The sequence below is a fragment of the Zootoca vivipara genome, chromosome 7, assembly GCF_965207765.1.
Source record: "Zootoca vivipara chromosome 7, rZooViv2.hap1.1, whole genome shotgun sequence".
Lineage (NCBI taxonomy): Eukaryota > Metazoa > Chordata > Lepidosauria > Squamata > Lacertidae > Zootoca > Zootoca vivipara.
Genome location: NC_142590.1, coordinates 68,703,318 through 68,722,333, shown reverse-complemented (window position 1 = coordinate 68,722,333; position 19,016 = coordinate 68,703,318). Strand labels below are relative to the sequence as shown.

General features: G+C 45.7%; 1 protein-coding gene across 1 annotated transcript; it reads right to left on the bottom strand.

The window, feature by feature from the left end:
* Positions 1-938: 938 nt before the first annotated feature.
* Positions 939-19,016, bottom strand: MYL9 (myosin light chain 9). The gene is made up of 4 exons (XM_035123262.3): positions 18,968-19,016; positions 9,358-9,565; positions 2,932-3,093; positions 939-2,436 (listed from the first exon to the last, which is right to left on the bottom strand). Exons 2-4 carry the CDS (start codon positions 9,539-9,541, stop codon positions 2,264-2,266), a joined length of 519 nt encoding a protein of 172 aa, XP_034979153.1. The 5' UTR covers positions 9,542-9,565; positions 18,968-19,016; the 3' UTR covers positions 939-2,263.

Sequence of the window (19,016 nt, the reverse complement as noted above, 5' to 3'; positions counted from 1 at the left end):
AATAAATAGGAGGAAATTACTGTATATAGGTTTCACTCCACACCGTGTGGCGAAGCATTCCATTTTGATTGCCCTGACTCTCTCTCCATTCAGCTTCATTGGATGACGCTGAGTTCTAGTGTTATGAAAGTTGGAGAAAAAACTTCTCACCACCACTTATCCCACATAATTTTATACACTTCTGTCATGCCCCCACCTGAATCTTTTTTTCCAAGATAAAATGCCTGCAATGTTGTAACCTTTCCTCATGGCAGGGTTGAGTGCCAGGTAAATTGAATTCTATGGCATTTCAGTGTTGGCTGCAGGAGACTCAGGAGCGATGCCCCAGTTGTGTATTGTACATTTGAGTGGTGTTGAAGTTTCTGAAGCCTGAAAATGCCTGGACTATTTACTGTGTAGTTCGCATTTGACCAGAAATAGCTGAAGGTGCAGACTGAATGGGAGGAAAGTGATGTTAGAGATTCATTCCCCGTGTATGCATTCAAGGGATTGTTGTCTATCACATGACTGTATATGTGTTTACATTCCACAGAGTGGGAAGTGACGAAGACACAGAAAATGTTAGACTTACCTCCTGAACCTAAAGACATTGACCATGATTAGAGAAAGCCAGGTGTACCATCAAAGCCAATGGTGTTTAAGTGTTTGGCGGTTCACTGTGGCCTGTAGTTCTGTGCACACTTACCTGAGCAAAGCACCATTGAATTCAAATGTGACCTCCCACTGAATATGCATATATAGGCTTGAGGTTTTAGTCTTACTAATTTCAGCAAATTAATACGTGTGAGTGTTTGCATAGTCTGAGTTTCCTTGAGTTAGATGATCATGCAAATGTGTGCACAACCACCCAATGATATTGGCTTCTCGTTTTAGGCTATATTCAGTTCAGGTATGTAAGCTGAAGGCTGCATGAAAGGCTAAAAGGAGTTCTTGTTCCATTCTTTAGATATAATAAGTTTATATAATGAATACATCTGTTTTCAAACACATCCAGTAAAGAAAACTAAATAATAAGCCAAAACATATTCATATTATGCTCTTTATAGGCAATTTCCTTTCTCCCCTTCAGTTTCAAAATCTTTGGTCTGATTGTCAACAAACAACTGTACAGCCTTCATCCTTATTTTATTGACTGGGGAGTTAGCCAGGATGGGTTATAGATGGTCTTCTGCTATATTAAAAAAATTATACTTTTTCATAAAGGAAGGGACTAACGATAGCAAGTTATTCCAAAATCAAGGTAGAGTGGATAGGTGAGCTTTTAATTTTTGTGCTCTTCCTGCTCAACTTTTTCAAGTAGCCAGCAAGAAATCACAAAATGCTGGATTTGAGGCCAAAGAGAGGATGACTTGGTGAAGCAGTCATTTTCATTTTAACCAGTGCCACAACCCAACAGGCAACACAAATTTGGGGTGAAATGGAAAACAAAGGGAAAGTCAAGTGAATCAGATGTGGGGTGTGTGGGATGTGCTCTGCCAATCTTCAAATGAAAAGGTGTTTGTTGTGCACAAAGCATCACAAGGGCAAAACGGACCAGGCCATCTAAATCAGGATAGACAACAACCCCAAGGCTGTTGGGGTTTTGAATGGGTACAACATAAACAGTGAGGAAGGCTGATATGGTCTGGCATAATAGAGTTCAGTTTAGAATCTGGAAGAGCTGGGTTCAAGTCTCACCTCTGTAGGTATTGTGTGCGGCTCTGGGTACATGTCTGCCCAGCTGGGAATAACAGTGTCTTACCCCAAATAGTTGTGGTGGTGAAAACAATAAATATGAGAAGTCACCCTGCAAGTTTAAAGTGCTGTATAAATGATAAATAGTGGTAATAATAGAAGCATCAGTTTTCTACGTAAAGGGTCAAACAGATGTGCTGAACACTGCCAGACAGGTGGCTGCATCTTCAGTGTCCCTTCTACCTTCCTCTTCAAAAACATTTCCAACTAGCTGACCCGGCCACGCGTTGCTGTGGTTCTTTCCTGTCAATTAGACTCCTTTGAAAAGACAAATTTCACTAGTACCTTATTCAATGAGACCTCCAAATTGAGAAGTTGCTTCGTAAAGGATCAACACTGGGGTGTGGGTGGGTGGGAGGGAGTGTACATGCAAAAATCTTATTCTTTATTTAGAGGTAGGGCTAATTCTGTTGAAATATTTCAGGGTTAGCCCACTCTGAAACTTGACCACGGCAGCAGGGAATCTTTGAGGAAGAGTAAGGGGAATGGGACTTAAACAGGGGCAACTGCATATTGTAATCTCTTAGTTTCAATCATCTTTGTCTTTGGCTCCATGCTTCAGGATACGGGTGAACTCCACATAGTTGAAGTTGCCTTTCTTGTCAATGGGGGCCTCTCGATACATCTCATCCACTTCTTCGTCCGTGAACCGGTCACCCATGGTGGTGAGCAGTTCCCGCAATTGGTCTTCATGAATGAAACCTGTATGAATGGCGGAGACGATTGGGTGGGGGGTGGAGAACCAAGTGTGAGATTAGTGGAAGGTCACTTCTGAGGCAGCCCTCAGGTAAGTTAAGATGAAGAATGCTTTGGCTGCTATCGAGAGTTTCTCAAGGGCTTGTGGGCCTATGGGCAGACAAATTTTATTTGAAATAAAATAATCCACACTGGGCCATACCTATTTCCTGCCTAATATTCAGGGTTTATTTTATTTAATTCATTTCCAAGCAAAGGCAGGCCAGTATGACAGTCTCCCTTCCAATAAGCATACCTCCTCACTTATTAAGGGTTGAATCACTATTGCTATTTTGCTGGCAACAACAGTGTACATAGTGCTTCACTGAGTAGTACAATCCAAAGGCAAAGATCCCAGCCTCCAGGAGCTGACTGTCTGAACTGATTGTGGAGGAGGCAAGTGCCACAACCTATCTTAGAATATGCAGTTTGCAATGGAGAGATGGTCTGCATGGAACATACCTGTGGCTTCCTCATCAAAGCAAGCAAAAGCATTGCGGATGACGTCTTCCGGATCAGTTCCATTCAGCTTCTCTCCAAACATGGTGAGGAACATGGTGAAGTTGATGGGCCCAGGTGCCTCACTCATCATGCCCTCCAGGTACTCATCAGTAGGATTCTTCCCTGAAAGGCACAAGCCGGATGAGATATTAGTCCACGTTTGAAAGCCCCTGGCCCAGCTGAGCAATTCAAGCTCACTGCTTGAGCCCCACGAGATGTGGCCACTGCATTGCCTTCTCTGTCTATGACTGGAGGAGAGAGAGAAATTGAGGGATTGGAACTGGATTCACCTAGCAAAGCAGTAACAAGAACAAGGAGGAGGAGGAGGAGAATGTAAATATATTGGAATCCTCCATCCCTACACTTGTCTCTTCAAGATTAATTCTTGTTCTGGCTGTAGCACAACAATGTTTTTTTTTTTTTGGTAAGCATTTGTCTTTACACCAAGGATGGGAACAAAATAAAAAAAATCCTTCCAGAAGCACCTTAGATACCAAAGTTTGTTATTGGTATGAGCTTTCGTGTGCATGCACACTTCTTCAGATACCTGAAGAAGTATCTGAAGAAGTGTGCATGCACAGGGTATCTGAAGAAGTGTGCATGCACACGAAAGCTCATACCAATGACAAACTTAGTTGGTCTCTAAGGTGCTACTGGAAGGAATTTTTTTATTTTGTTTCAACTTGGCAAACCAATACAGCTACCTACCTGTAACTAGAACCAAGGATGGGGAACCTCTTGCCACCCAGATGTTGTTGGACTGCTATTTCCATCAGGCCCTGGGGTCAGGGATGATAGGAGTTGTAGTGCAGTCCTAGTCATGTCTATTCAAAAGTATGTTCCACTGAGTTCAATGGGACTTGCTTTTAGATAAGTGGGCATAAGATTGCCACCTCAATTTGTACTCATTTACAAGATGTGGATGATAGAAGGAATCATAATGATGAGAAGTGACCCAAAGTGTTAACAGTATGCTCAGTCCAGGTCAACTACCTTGGCTGTATCCTAGCAGTGTGAAGTTTGCTCCTTCTCTGCAAGGGATTCGTAACAGAAACCTGAATATAAACATTTCTTAGTGGCCTAACTAAACCAGGGCAATAAAATGCTCCTGTGACCTTACGCTGAAAGGGCCCTTTGCTCACGTAGAAGACAAGTTTCCTAGGAGCTTCCCTGTAAATGGCCTATAAAACCAGGTCCTGGGGTTATGGCTAAGTTAGGAGACAAGCATGATGAGTCAAAATGCAAGGGAGCAAATCAGGAACAGCTGTCTGAAAGGGGAAAAGTACCCTGGGAGGAGGAGGGAAATACTGCCAAGTCAGGATGACTTATTAATAAATGGGGAGGAAATCCCAGTCTGCTCAGGTTTACTGTGTGCATGCATTCATGCCCGCAGGATCCCCAATTCTGATGAAATACAGTACTCCTGAATTGCTCATCAGTCTCTACATTAAACTAAAATGTACTTTTATCTACCTAAGTGCCCTCTAGTGGTCATCTGTACAAATACCACGATTTAAACATGCCAAATAGAAATACTGTAGAAAGCATCCTTTCATATTGTATCACAGTGTGGTATGCTGACAGCCACGGACAGAAAGTCTCTACAGAGGGTGGTGAATACAGCACATGATATCATGGGCTGTCCCTTGAGTCCGCTAGATGACATTGCAAGGGATCGTTGCCTTAGGAGAGCGAGAAGAATTCTCAGGGATGACTCACACCCTGGCCGTCACCTCTTTAATCTTCTACCCTTGGGCAGGAGGTATAGAAGTATAATCAGCCGTAAAGGTAAAGGGACCCCTGACCATTAGGTCCAGTCATGACCGACTCTGAGGTTCTGGCACTCATCTCGCTTTATTGGCCGAGGGAGCCGGCGTTCCAGGTCATGGGGCCAGCATGACTAAGCCGCTTCTTTTTTTTTTTTTTTTTTAAATATTTTTATTAATTTTCCAATTAAAACCAATTATATCACATTCAATATTTCAAATTATACACATATATATATCAATCAAACCGAATGTTATGCCAAATCATCTAAATAATTTATTTTTGGGTTCCCATGCTTCAAGAAATTGGGAATTCCTCGCAACTGTCCACTGCCGTCTTATTTCTAAAGTTCAAATCGTCCTCCAAGCTCATAATATTCCAAATCTTCCCCTTACAGTCACCTAGATGTTTTCCACTTTCATCCAATTGTTCCAGCTGCTGAGATAAATGTCAAACGAAGTTTCACAGATGTTCTTTCTCCTGTGTGAGTTAATCAGTCCAGCCTCCCCATAAATCTTCTTAGTGGAGCTCCCTGTTGCGACGGAGTAGCAGCGCCATCTTAAAAGGCTCAAATCACTTTCATTTTCTCTCATAGCCATGAAGATTTACGATTTATTTATCTTTATAGAATTTACAGCTTTTTCAGGCAGGAGACCCAAACATCCAACCATGAACTCTTGGTAAATTAATGGATCTCCTTGCCCTATAGCTGAACTTAGCTTCAGGTCGCTGCTCCAATTTAAAGTGCGTCACAGCTCATAAATCCTCCGAACGCGTCCAGGACTCCTTCCGTCTGACTAGGGGGGGGCTTTTCTCATCGGCAACTTCACATCTTTAAGAAATATGCTCAGTAACAACAGCTATAGAGTTCAACTCACACAGTCTTTTGCTTCTCTTTCACTCCAAACAAGCCAGGACATCGCGTCCGGGAAGATACGAGGCAACAATATGAAGAAAAAATAAAAACTTGCTTCCCTTATCGCTCCGTCCCCATCAATCCTTCTTCCAGATGCCGTACATTCTTTGACTCCTCTCGCTCAGCAGCATAAAATTCTCAGCAGTAAACAGCGCTTCTTCCCCTCCTTCTGAAGTATGTCCATAGATTTAAGCCTAATTATCTTCTTTAACCATGGAAATCCCCGCCATGCAGATTAGCGTCCGGGAGTCCTGGCCGTCGTAAGTGCTCAGCCCAAGCTCCCCCCACTCCAAAAACAGTCGGAGTGGGTCTGGGGGCATCGCGGGCCAGCGGCCCCTCTCCGTAACCCCCGGAGAGGGTAGGGGGTTGCCATTTACTCCCCTAGCAACCGCCAAATTCCTTACGAAGGTCAGAGAGATGGAAAACAGGTCCGCCATTCCTGCAGGCGGAAACCGGAACCCCATGACTAAGCCGCTTCTGGCGAACCAGAGCAGCACACGGAAACGCTGTTTACCTTCCTGCTGGAGCGGTGCCTATTTATCTACTTGCACTTTGACGTGCTTTCGAACTGCTAGGTTGGCAGGAGCTGGGACCGAACAACGGGAGCTCACCCTGTCGCAGGGATTCGAACCGCCGCCCTAGGCTCTGTGGTTTAACCTACAGCGCCACCCGCGTAGCTTCTATCCATGGGCTGTTAGGCTGTTGAATGGAAAATAACATAGCAAAATTGACTTGCGAGGTGGTGTGTTGTTTGATAAGAGATTGAGTGTTGGGGGGGGGGAGGCTTGCTAATCAGATGACTTCCTGATTCCTATCCATGCATTCAGGTGTTCTCTCAACCATTTTATTTCCTTGATTTATAGTCTCCACAACCTCTCTACCCAGGATGAATTTACTGGCCTTGAAATGAGCTTGACAATGGTTCGGTGAGTGTTCAGAATGCAGGCTGGCCTTTGTGAAGTGGATATTCACAGAGGACCCTTTCAGCCCACAACTGTCACCACACTGAGACCGAGTATGCTTGGGATGACTATAAGCCTGTCTGCCAGAAGCTGAATCTGTTCTTAGTTTGTCCCAAATTCCACAATTTGGACAATCCCTTTTTTAGGACCAACCAGGAAGTCACAAAACAGTGATCATAATTTTGAGTTCTTCCTAATTCTTTCACAGGCTGGATTATGCAAAGCAGGGGTTAAAGAGGAGAACAAAATGAATAAACAATATGGCTTGATGCAGCACCCATAAGATCGCAACTAGACTCAGGCTGTGTACATACTATACATTTAAAGCACACCCCCAGCCCCCAAAAAGATAGTTTAAGCCTCATACAGCAACAGTTTCCAGCAGCCTTAACAAACTATAGTTCCCATGATTCTTTGAGGAAAAGTCATATATTTTAAATGTGCTTTAAATGGATGCTGTGCGTACAACCTTAATTTGAATATGGATTGGATTGGATTGGATTAGTTGAACCCCATAAAAACAGGATATTTTTCCTTTGCAAGGTAAGCTCAGCAACTTTGAGCTCATCCTCAAAAATGGAGTTTTCCCCCCAAAAAAGTTGCAGCTGATCCCCCCCAAAATGGGGCTTTTCTTTTTTGCAAAAGAAGCTGCACAATTTCGAGCTGATGCTCAAAGGAAAGGAGCTTTCCCCCTCTGCAAAAAAGCTGCACAACTGTGAGCTGGTCCCCCCAAAATGGGGCTTTTCCCATTTGCAAAAGAAGCTGCAAGAAGGTGCACAACTTTGAGCTGATCCCCCAAAAACCAGGGCTTTCCCCCTTTCCTCCTCTAAAAATTAGGTGCGTCTTTTGGTCAGGTGCGTCTTATGGAGCGAAAAATATGGTACTCAGAACTGCCTGAAGCCTTGAGCAAGGGAGATGAGGGCCCTGTGGCTCCCCATATGTTGCTAGGCTGCAGCTCCCATCGTCTCTCACCCTTGGCCATTTGAGCAAGTTTTTGCTTTGCCCTGCCTGATTTAGCAACTGACCTGGGTTTCTGGGGCAGGGGGAGTTTCTGGGAATAAAAGGCTAGGCCTGGCAATCAGACTTCTTTTGGCTTGTTAAAATGAACACCAAGTTCTCCCACCCCATGTTGTTTCCTCTTAGTTTCAAGATGTGGATCACTGCCTCTTGTGGGATCAGATTTCATAGTTTAACTACGTGCGAATAACTTTCTTTTCTCGATACTGAATACATTCCCTCATATTCCATGGCTTATTGCAAGCAGGGGTGTTCTTTGATCTTTCAAATTTCAACAGCACCCTGTGTGAGGCTAAAATTTGGTGCCCCCTCTTCGCCTTCCTTTCTGTGTGTGCATTACATCACAGTTGCAGTGCCCTGCAGCGCCCCCCTCAGCTCAGTGCCCAGTGTGGGTGAACCGGTCACGCTGCCCTAAATCTGTCTCTGCTGCAAAGCTCCCACCCCACCTCCTGATTCACTGCGTAACAGCCATGGCTCCTTCTCTCTCTCCCTCTCTCTCACACACAATGGAGGAGGCAAAGCAATTCCCAGAGGGATTGTCTATAAGTGCTGGCCATTGGCCACAGCCAATAACCAACAGAGCCAAGTAATTCTAGTTTTGTCCTCGTCCTCCGCCCTATTACTCGGGGGGCAGACTTTGGTCTTTCAAATTTCAGCTGCACCCTGTGCGAGCCCCAAATTTGGTGTGCACCCCTGCCTTTCACCCTCCATTCTGCTCATTTCACTATGTCATAGTTACGGCACCCTGTGGCTCCTCCTAGGCTCAGCGCCCAGTGGAGTAGAACTGGTTGCACTGCGCTAAATCCATCTCTGTGCTACGTTCCACAAGGGAAACACTGAGACTAAAATGACAGGCAGTGCCTGGAATGGCTGAAAGTAAGAAGGCAAGCAAGTGCAGGGTACCTGGGGGCAGAATGGTGTTGGTAGGAAAGTGCCTGACTCACCCCAATGGGCCATCCTCTACTGTGATCCAGAGAGCAAGAATGGGTCTAAGGTGCCTCTAGGGCAACATGAGATTAAAGCAGGGGCCACAGGAACCTCATCGCTAATGTAAACGTATTGGCACCATCATTACAAGATGAGTTGCTTTGAGCAGAGACGGCCAGAATGCAGATGAGGGTCTCTGGTAGATCTCTGGCTGCTTTGCAGTAGCTTGGCAAAGGTTTCTGACATCCAGTTGTTTTAGCAACACCAACAGTTGCCACTTTCCTCAATTCAATTCAATTTAAATGTAGGCTTAATAAAACAAGCAAACTAACTATTTAACCAGCCTGGTCAATGGTTGGGAATCATCACGGGAGCTGTAGTGCAGCAACCTCTGGAGAGACAGAGGTTACCTGTCCCCGCCTTAAGACTACCCTGTTTCCCCTATTTTAAGATGTAGTCATAAAAATAAGCCATAGCAGGATTTTTAAGCATTCAAGGAATATAAGCCACACCCCAAAAATAAGGCATGGTGATAGGCGCAGCAGCAATGCCGGCCGCGGCAGGAGGAGGAGGAAAAAACATAAGACATCCCCTGAAAATAAGCCATAGTGTGTGTGTTTTTTGAGGGAAAATAAATATAAGACGGTGTCTCATTTTCGGAGGAACACGGTATCTACTAAGTTCTTGACCGAGGTGAGATTGAAAGGGAGGGCTTCCTGGTTCACAGCTCACGCTCATAGCCCTGGAGCCATGCCAGCTCACACTGAAACGGCATTTGACTCAATGCTGCTTTGTTACCGAGAGATGCCAGCATGTCATGCAGATCTTCCTTGTCTATGAATCCGTCACGGTTTTGGTCGATCATATTGAAAGCCTCCTTGAACTCCTGGATCTGCGACTGGTCAAACATGGCGAAGACATTGGAAGTCGCACGCTGAGGGCGCTTCTTGGTAGTCTTTGCCTTGGCCCGTTTGCTCGACATCTTGGTGGAGTTTTTGGAGGGGGACTAGGAAAAACAAAACAGACTTATAATTGCTTATAATACTTATTCTTTGAGCCTTTTTAAATATCTTCCTACATTAAATATGTATCTTCACTATTATATAGCACAAATATAGATAATATGTTCTTTAAAATACTATTACCTCATTTTAGAAATATTATATCATTTCTATCTTTTAAGTAGGCAAACAGATAATTACTTTTGATAGCAGTGAAAAGGCTTTCAATAATTCTAACACGTTCTGATTTCATGTACTAAATAAGGTAGATTGCCAATTCTCAAATCACTCACTTTTGTGCCTACTTTCCTTTAATTTTTAACTTTAATTTCAATGTATTTAGTCTTGTTGTTGAGTAGTATTTTAACTAGTTGTTTTATATTTGGTGTTAGCTGCTCTGAGCTCAGCCGTGTCTGGGGAGCGTGGGGTATAAATAAAAATTTATTATTATTATTATTATTAAACATTAATTTCATTATTTTAATAAACCATTTTCATTTCATTGGAATTATTGGAGCACACGTTTAGCAGCAATTAACATTTTAGCAGCAGTTAACAAACCCCTAACTAAATTCTGATGTTCTGGTCTTACATTATATATATATATATATATGTGAAGAATTGTCAGTGGGTTCATTTGAACATCCAGTAATTTATTGTGTGCACTCAAAAACATTATTTCCAAAGTGCCCATCGAAACCTTAGCCATGCATATTCACGGCACCTGTCTCTTGCTCTGCTTGACTTTTCTGGTGGGTTTTTCTCGGGGGGGGGGGAGCCACCCTAATTTCTTGGCATGCAGAGGATATGCACAGAGTGCCCCAAGAGATGCCACCATTGTCCTGGCTGTGTAATAATTGAGAGTGCTTCATCCCTCTTCCAATACACCACTCCTTCTGTATTGATGATGGAAGCCCCATCCTCCTTTCCATCTGGTCGCCCTAATGTTTAATCATTTCACATTTTGGATATGTTATCTGAAGGATTTAAGATCTGATGCCACAATACTCCCCACCCCCCACTTCCCTGCCTTCGGCAAATGCTGTATTCTGAATCTCCTGACTAAAACAACCATCTTTAAAAGGCATCTTGAAGAGTTTTGGTAAACTATTCAAATCTTTGTATTGCAGATACCATCCAAGGCAAGCTGGGAATCCATTCCTGAGCTTCTGCAATAATAATAATAATAATAATAATAATAATAATAATAGTTTATTTACACCCTGCCCATCTGGCTGGGTTTCCCAGCCACTCTGGACGGCTCCCAACCAAATATTAAAAACACAATACAGCATTAAACATAAAAAACCTTCCCTAAACAGGGCTGCCTTTGGTGGGATGGGGATGATGCTGGAGGAGACTCTTGAGAGTCCCATGGACTGCAAGAAGATCAAACCTATCCATTCTGAAGGAAATCAGCCCTGAGTGCTCACTGGAAGGACAGATCGTGAAGCTGAGGCTCCAATACTTTGGCCACCTCATGAGAAGAGAAGACTCCCTGGAAAAGACCCTGATGTTGGGAAAGATGGAGGGCACTAGGAGAAGGGGACGACAGAGGACGAGATGGTTGGACAGTGTTCTCGAAGCTACGAACATGAGTTTGACCAAACTGCGGGAGGCAGTGGAAGACAGGAGTGCCTGGCGTGCTCTGGTCCATGGGGTCACGAAGAGTCGGACACGACTAAACGACTAAACAACAACAAACAGGGCTGCCTTTGGTGGGATGGGGATGATGACACATTTGAGACATTTGGAAGCAACAGAAAAAGCATGCCTGCACACAAACGGTGGCCCATTGCAATCACCAGCGTAAACTGTGTCTAGCCTTGCGACAAACCTGCTTCCCATTCTTCAGAATGGGCTCACTGCACCAGAACTCGCCATTGCTAGAGTGGGGAGAGATACCCTGTGCTTGCATATACATTGTTCCCATCTAGCCTAATGCCTGAGAGTTTACCCAGGAAATTCAACATAAGCAGCAGCATGCAGTTATAGGGGATAGTGAAAGCCTCTGCTCTTTACTATCTGCCTGACAATCAGCTGTTAAAGATACACAAACCCAGATTATTAATTTTTTGGGGGGGGGGAGACAGACAAGGGAGAGAGAAATGGCAAGGCTACTTGCTACTCATTTAGGTTCCAGTCCTAGTATACACATCTACCTGGGAGTAAGTCCCATGGAACTCAGTGGGACTTCCTTCTAAGCAGATGTGCAGAGAATTACACTGCTGGTGTCTGATTTCTTAGCGAGACAGAAGCAATACCTTCAGAAACTTGGGGCAATTTCCAGCAGGAGATCCTTCCCTCTAAAGCAGTGGTCCTCAACCTTGGGCCTCCAGATGTTTTGAGACTACAATTCCCATCATCCCTGACCACTAGTCCTGCTAGCTAGGGATCATGGGAGTTGTAGGCCAAAAACATCTGGAGGCCCAAGGTTGAGGACCACTGCTCTAAAGCAGTGCTCCCCAACCTTTTTATCACCGCGGACCAGTCAACGTTTGATAATTTTACTGTGGCCCGCTGAGGGGGGGGGCGTTTATTGTTTATATTTTATTTAGATTGTTTTGATTTAATAATTTTAATTTAATTGTATTTAATGATCCTTAGGCGGCCCGGTACCAATTGATTCACGGACCGCTACCGGTCCGTGGCCTGGGGGTTGAAGGCCACTGCTCTAAAGGACCGACCCTTAGTCTTTCTTTGATTCTATTTTCATAAGGACAGGCTTGCAAGTAAGATGCAGGCGCTAGGCCTACTCCGGAATAAGCAGGAAATTATCTGTTCCCAGCAGATTCTTAGCATTCCTTTCCCCACCCGCTTTGTCTAGCCAGGCAAAGAGTGGCATGTGGATCTGTGCTCTTTCCTACAGCTAGAGCTTGTTAAGAAGGATTAGAGGCTCCCTCCCAGTTCTTCAGAAGAACGGACAGGAAATTTTAAATATCTATATCTGTATCGTATATATGTAGTATGCCCATATTTTACACACACACACACACACACACACACACACACACACACACACACTCTTTCGACCTCACAGGAACATAGGCAGACCACTGGCAACATTTAACTGAATATTGTCTACACACTGACTTGCAACGGCTATCCAGGGTTTCAGGCAGGTCACGTTCCTAACCTTAGCTGGAGGTACTGGGAATCTCCACTCAGGGCTTGGATTAGTTTGCTCCATTCCTGGGATAGTTCAATTGGTAGAGCATGAGCCTCTTAATCCCAGGGTTGTGGGTTCAAGTCCCACATTGGGCGAACGATTCCTGCACTGCAGGGGGTTGGATAATCCTTGTGATCCCTTCCAACTCTATAATTCTATAATTCTCAAGCAGGACTGCTTCAAGGCACATTTTGCTGCTGGGGCACCCCCAAGATGGCACCCCCAGTCCACATGCAGGCTGGAACAGCAATTGAATATTATATTAATACTGGCAGGAAGCCAGTTAAGGGCAGTGGGTGCAGGCATGGGGTTTTGGCCAGGGGGCTCAGAAGAAACAGCCAAGAGGCTACTGCCTCCTTCCCCAAGCATTTGCTGGCTGAGGCAGTTGCCTCACTCTGCCTAATGGTAGGGCCAGCCCTGCTCTCAAGCTTAGTCAGTATCTGGAAGGCATGACACAACAATTTCCTTCCCTCTCCAGAAACTGCCATGGCTAACTAAATTCAGGTCTGCTTTTGTCCAGTTCCACTTAGCAGTGTGTGTGTGCGTGTGCGTGTGTGTAAATCCCTTCCTGGTGTAAAGTGATGCTTGGTCAGAGTCTTAGTATAGGCCCGATGCTCCTTTCTGTGCAATGCAGTCCTTTGTGGGAAACTCTCTCTCTCTCTCTCTCTCTCTCTCTCTGTGTGTGTGTGTGTGTGTGTGTGTGTACCTGCTAAAGAGCCACACACATTCAAGGACTAAAAATGCCCAGCTCCTTGTTCTTCTCTAACTCCAGGGAATTTTTTTTAAAAAACAACAACAACAACAACAATATGCATTTAGGTAGCTGATAAGAGCATGCCCAGCAGTTATGCTGGGAGTGAGTAAGTTGCTGTTTAGCAATCCTGAGAAGGGTAGATGAAGGGAGAGAGGGAGAGCAGCCCTGCCCCCAGACAATGATTGCGGAGCTCAAAGGCTAGCTTGTTAGCACAGGCTAAGAGAGGAGCTCTTTTCTGCCAGCCCCAGGAAGACAAGGGGGGCAAGATGATTAGTTCAAGGCTACGATACACCTCCCACTACAAAGAGGATAAAAGCCTTTTTGTCCTCCTGCCTGGAGTGGGACTTTACCCAACATTACATTTGTCACCAGCTGCCTGGTGCCTCCTTTCCATTAGCCGTATCACAGAGGAACTTGCAGGGAGCAGAAGCCAAGAGCCAATAAGCGATGTGAACCATTCCTGCATTCCTTAGGGGCTGTGTTTGGGGGGACCCGCATTACTGCAATCCCTCTTGAGAAGCAGGTTCCTCCTTCAGAAACACACTCAGGCAGAGGTTCCATATGCACAAACAGGTGCATCTGGGATCACGCACAGACATCTTTCTTCCATCAGTCACAGAGGGAACTCTGGGATGCAGCCAGATTGGGTGTCAGTTGTGGGATTGGCAGTCCCCCTTGGGCATGGAATTTTTTTAAAAAAACAAACAAACATTTTTTGCAGCATCCACACGTCATTGGCATCAAAATGCCACCCGATATTCCCCCCTCCCACTTTTAATCAGGATTTCACCCATTCCAGGAAAACTCCAGTTAAGCTGCCAACAACCAGTTTGCAACACCTGAATGATTACAGTATTAAGCTTCTGTCTGGGAAGCACCCAGAAACACATTTTGTTTTTGTATCACTACCGTGATTTGTTTCCAGCTCTCCAGTGTCCCTGGATATTTCCTACTGAGTCGCAGGTGACACAGATCCCATCCAGCAGGCTGGGGCCGATGGGAGTTATTGTCCAACTATATCCAGAGGCCCGCATGTTCCCCTATCTATCTTTGGATCAAAACGAGTTTGTGCTAAAGATGAGGTTCTGATCAGGTCTCCACTAGCTCTCAATATTTTGTGTGCATAACATTCAAAATAAAGGAGAACTGGAAATTACAAACACTACCAACGATTGATGACTGGCAGATGAAGATGATGGAGTTTATGGAATTGGCTGAGATGACCGGAAGAATCCGCAACCAGGGGGAGGAAGCAATGGAAGAAGAATGGAAAGATTTCAAATTGTATTTAAAAAAACATGCTAAAGTAATGTACTAGATCAGAAATTAAGTTGTAAATAGACTGTGGAATTTATGAATATGATATATGAAAGGAAGAAAATAAGACTATGCAAGGTGATTAAAATGGTATAGAATTTGCTAAGTATAATTGTGCTAAAGAACCACAGGGAGGGGAACCCGAGGAGGTCCCAATATACAATGTGAAGTGATATAAGAATTTGTGCTTTATATGTATTTGTTTTTCCTTTTCCTTTTTTCTGCTTTATTTCTTTTTATATTATTGTTGTATTTTTGAAAATTCTAATAAAAACATTATAAAAAAAACATTCAAAATAAAGGAAGAAGTTTCCAAAAAAGAAAATAATATCTTTCGTCTATAAAAAGGTATCTCAACTCAGCTTGACCTATTCTAAATGACCTGCTCCTGGCTACAGGACAAGTATTTTCTTCTGTCAAATGGAGAATATAAATGATACATCTCCCTGATAAAAAAAAACTGGCTGCATGAGAGCAGCGGCATAGCTAGCCGCTCGGGTGCCTGGAACGGCGCACGCGCCCTGCAGTCGGGGGCAGCACAAACCGCCCATGGGGGCGGGGTGAGCCAGGGCAGGGCGGGCTGTGTGGAGCCTCTCCGCAGCCTCCCCATCAGCTGTAGGGCGGCTGAGGCGGTGGGCAGACACAAGCCCCAAGCTGCTTGAAAAAGCAGCATGGAGCTTGCAGGCAGTCCACCGACACCTCCCCAATCAGGAGAGACGTGTGGCTAAGGCACACTGCAGGCCCCGCGGTGTGACACCCAGTGCCCCCCACCTCACCTAGCTACGCCTCTGGATTAGGCAGATTCATGGAGGAGGGGGCTGTCGAAGGCTACTAGTATGCTCTGCCTGCAAAATTGGAGGCAGCAATGCTTCTGGTTTCTGGAAATCACTCAAGGGGAGAGTGCTCTTGCAGTGGCGTAGGAAGGGGCGTGTGGTGGGTGCGGGAGTTATTTTAGCCCCAAAACACATATTTTTGCCATTTTGTCACCCCCCTCATTGATGACACCCGGGGCAGTCCGCACCCACCGCACACCCCTTCCTTCGCTACTGAGAGTGCTCATTTGCTTTTACCCATCGAGAAGACCTGGACCAGCCTAGGCATGCAGTAGGGTGAATTTACAGACAATAGCAGAGGTGGAGGAGATGAAGGCAAGGATTGGTGCCTGAATAGTGCATCAATACTTTATTCTTTAAAAAAAAAAAGTGACTGCAGCAGGGCAGGCGGCCCCATTAGGACTTGGCTTCAGGGAGTAAAATGTCCTGTGCTGGCACCCAAAAGAACTTGCATGGCCCTGACGGTATCAGTGTACTGGGATTTCCCCCCCAGGTTAGATGCTGATTTTGCAGTGGTGTTGCAAGCCACTGTTTTGTTCTGCCTTTGTTGGACTGGAGTCATAGGACTGGGATGTTAGGAATTTGACCTGTTGCTTTTGCAGCTGAGACAAAAAATAAATCCACTGTGAGCTGAATTAAGGCAAAAGAATATTATTTGGCAGCAGGATTTTGGTATACCCACACTAGCAGGTCAAGAGCACCACGACGTGAGGTTGCAAACTCAAAATGGCACTGAATTGGCCAGCTACTGCTACCACTCCCTTCCCTTCCCTTGACCCAGCTGTACACTTCAAGACCGTGGCAGAGCACATGTTCTGCATGCAGGGGGTCCCAGCTTCAATCCCCAGCATCTCCAGGCTGCGAGAGAGCCCTGGCTGAAATCCCAGAGACCTGTGGCCAGTCAGTGTACACAACACTGGGCTGAATCAACCAACGGTGTCACTCAGCAAAAGGCAGTTTCCCACACTCCTATTTTGGGGGTGACAGGGGAGGGTTAGTGAACTTGTGGTGGGCAGCAGAGAGGCCCTGCGTGGGCTGCATATAGCCTGTGGGCTGTGGGCTGCCCTCCTGTGTCCTAGAGATTTGAACCTCAATCTGACATGCTGTTCACCACACCATCTCTCTAGATATACTGTACACTGTTTAAAAACCTGCTTCTGTGGAATTAGGGCACTTCATCCCCACCCCCTGGATATCCCATTGCACACCAGGCTATTATTATTATTATTATTATTATTATTATTGGTAACATCCCATGTTTGCTGTATGCATTCATTCAGTAAATGCCCCCTTCGCTGCTACCTACCCAGATAGGAAGAGCCTTTTTCTGAGTCATACCATTAGTCCATCTAGCTCAAAACTGACTCGCAGCAAGCCTGCAGGGTTTCAGACAAGGAGTCACAGAATCATAGAGTTGGAAGAGACCCCAAGGGTCATTGAGCTCAACCCCCGGCAAGGCAGGAGTCTCTCCCACCCCTACCTGGCGATGCCAGGGATTGAACCTGGAACCTTGTGCATGCAGAGCGGATGTTCTGCCACTGAGCTATGGCCCTTCCCCTCTGATGATGGACAGAGAAAACCTCATAGTATGGCAGTGGTGTGTCATAATTCTTCAGGTCAATGTCTTTCCTTGCTTTTTGTTTGGCCTGCAATGGGAGGATGGGGTAGAGACCAGAAGAGAGCCATTTCATTTCTGCTCCAGACCCACAAAGCCAGCTGTGTGGACCGCACAGATCACTGTCGACAGAGCTCAGTTGCTCCCGGGCATCAGCCCTGGAACTGCTTTTCAGTGTCTCTCTCAACTTCCGAACATGCAAAGTAGTAATAAAAAGGGCCCTTCTGAGCATGTGCAGAGTGCATGAGTAAGCAGATACCCCTCACAGCCAGCCAAGATTCTACACTTAGGGGAGGACTAGTGATGAGGTCTTCCAGGGGTGTACCTGAGGACTCTTTTAAGGGTGCCCTCCGCTAGAAGATTATTTGTTTAATGTCAGGTATATAATCAGTTCAACGTGAAACACTGACTGCGCTGATCACTAGAACATAGCAAGCCAGACCACTGGTCCATGTAACTCAGTACTGACTGCTGACTGGCAGCAGAGCTACACTGACTGGCAGGTGGCATTCCCAGCCCTGCACTGGAGCTGCCGGGAACTGAACCTGCAACCTTCTGCAGGCCAAGCAGTTGCTCTGTCACTGCGCGGTGAGGCTTCCTGCTGCTAGGCTGGATGACAGATTCTGGAGACGAGCAAATGGGTCGTTGTGCAACCCCAGTGCACTTGACCCACACTTGTTCCAGTATCAGCTGGCATTTCTTTCTCTGAAACACATTTTTCCTTGTTTGGGTATGTGGGGAGGCTTGTCGCTTGCAGAGGATGGGGAGCTATGTTTTGGGGATGCTCTAACTCCGGATTTCTTGTATTGAGAAGGTGAACAGGTGGCCTACAAGACATTGCCCTGTTCTCCTGCCCAGTGGGGGGGGGTATGCTGGAAGTTAGGGAAACCTTTCAAAAAATCAAGAGATGGCCACATCACATCCCACAGCTTGTGCACTTCTTGGGTAAACTCCTTCCCAGTTGTTTGGAGCTGAAAGAATTGAAGCCCGAAACATCAGGAGGGCTCTGCATTGGGGGACAACGCTGCTATACTCAAGGCAAAGTGCTTAAGGAGTGTCAAAAGTGGATCCCACCTGACGACTAAGAGACAGTGGGGTGCAGTGGTTAAAGTGTTGAACCTGTGCTGCGGAAACTCAAGATCAAATCCCCACTCAGCCATGATGCTCACTGTGTGGTTCAGGACCTGTTTCTCCTCTCATCTCCTCTGTCTTTCCCAGCTTAACATAATCGACTGGAGGGTTGCAGTGGTGTAATGGAGGGCGAGGACTGTGTATGCTGCCTTGAACAATAAGGAAATCAAACTTCCTCAACCAGGAGCACTGCTGATGCATTGGGTTACAGCTCCCATGCAAGTAGGGCAACGGGGCTGCTGGGGGTTGTAGTCCAAAACATCTCCGGGGGGCACCAGCTTGGGGAAGGCTGAAATAAATATCCAGAAACCTTCCTTTCCTAGAGTCACTATTCCTAATACACCTCATGCGTCTTGAAACCAGTAGGCAGTAAATTTCCAGGGGAGGCCAGCTAGTTTCTTACAACGAAAAACAACAGGGACTAGTTACTTTTGCCGCAGCAAAGACAACAGGGACTAGTTACTTCGGATTAATGAGTGGCTGGGTCATATGCAGCAAGTTATCCCGCATTCTCGCCCCTAACCTGGTCTTGACCACCCACCAGCCCCGTCCTCACGGAACAAAGGAAATCCAAGGAAGGGCGCTTACCTGTCACACAGAAACTTGTTCCAAGCCGGCAGAGAAAAGCGCTTCCCCC

Coding starts and splice junctions, on each gene's coding strand:
- MYL9 (XM_035123262.3), bottom strand. CDS start 9,541: ATGTCGAGCAAACGGGCCAAGGCAAAGACTACCAAGAAGCGCCCTCAG. Junction 3,094..9,357: donor TGACATGCTGGCATCTCTCG/GTAACAAAGCAG, acceptor TGTGCCTTTCAG/GGAAGAATCCTACTGATGAG. Junction 2,437..2,931: donor CTTTGATGAGGAAGCCACAG/GTATGTTCCATG, acceptor CCATTCATACAG/GTTTCATTCATGAAGACCAA.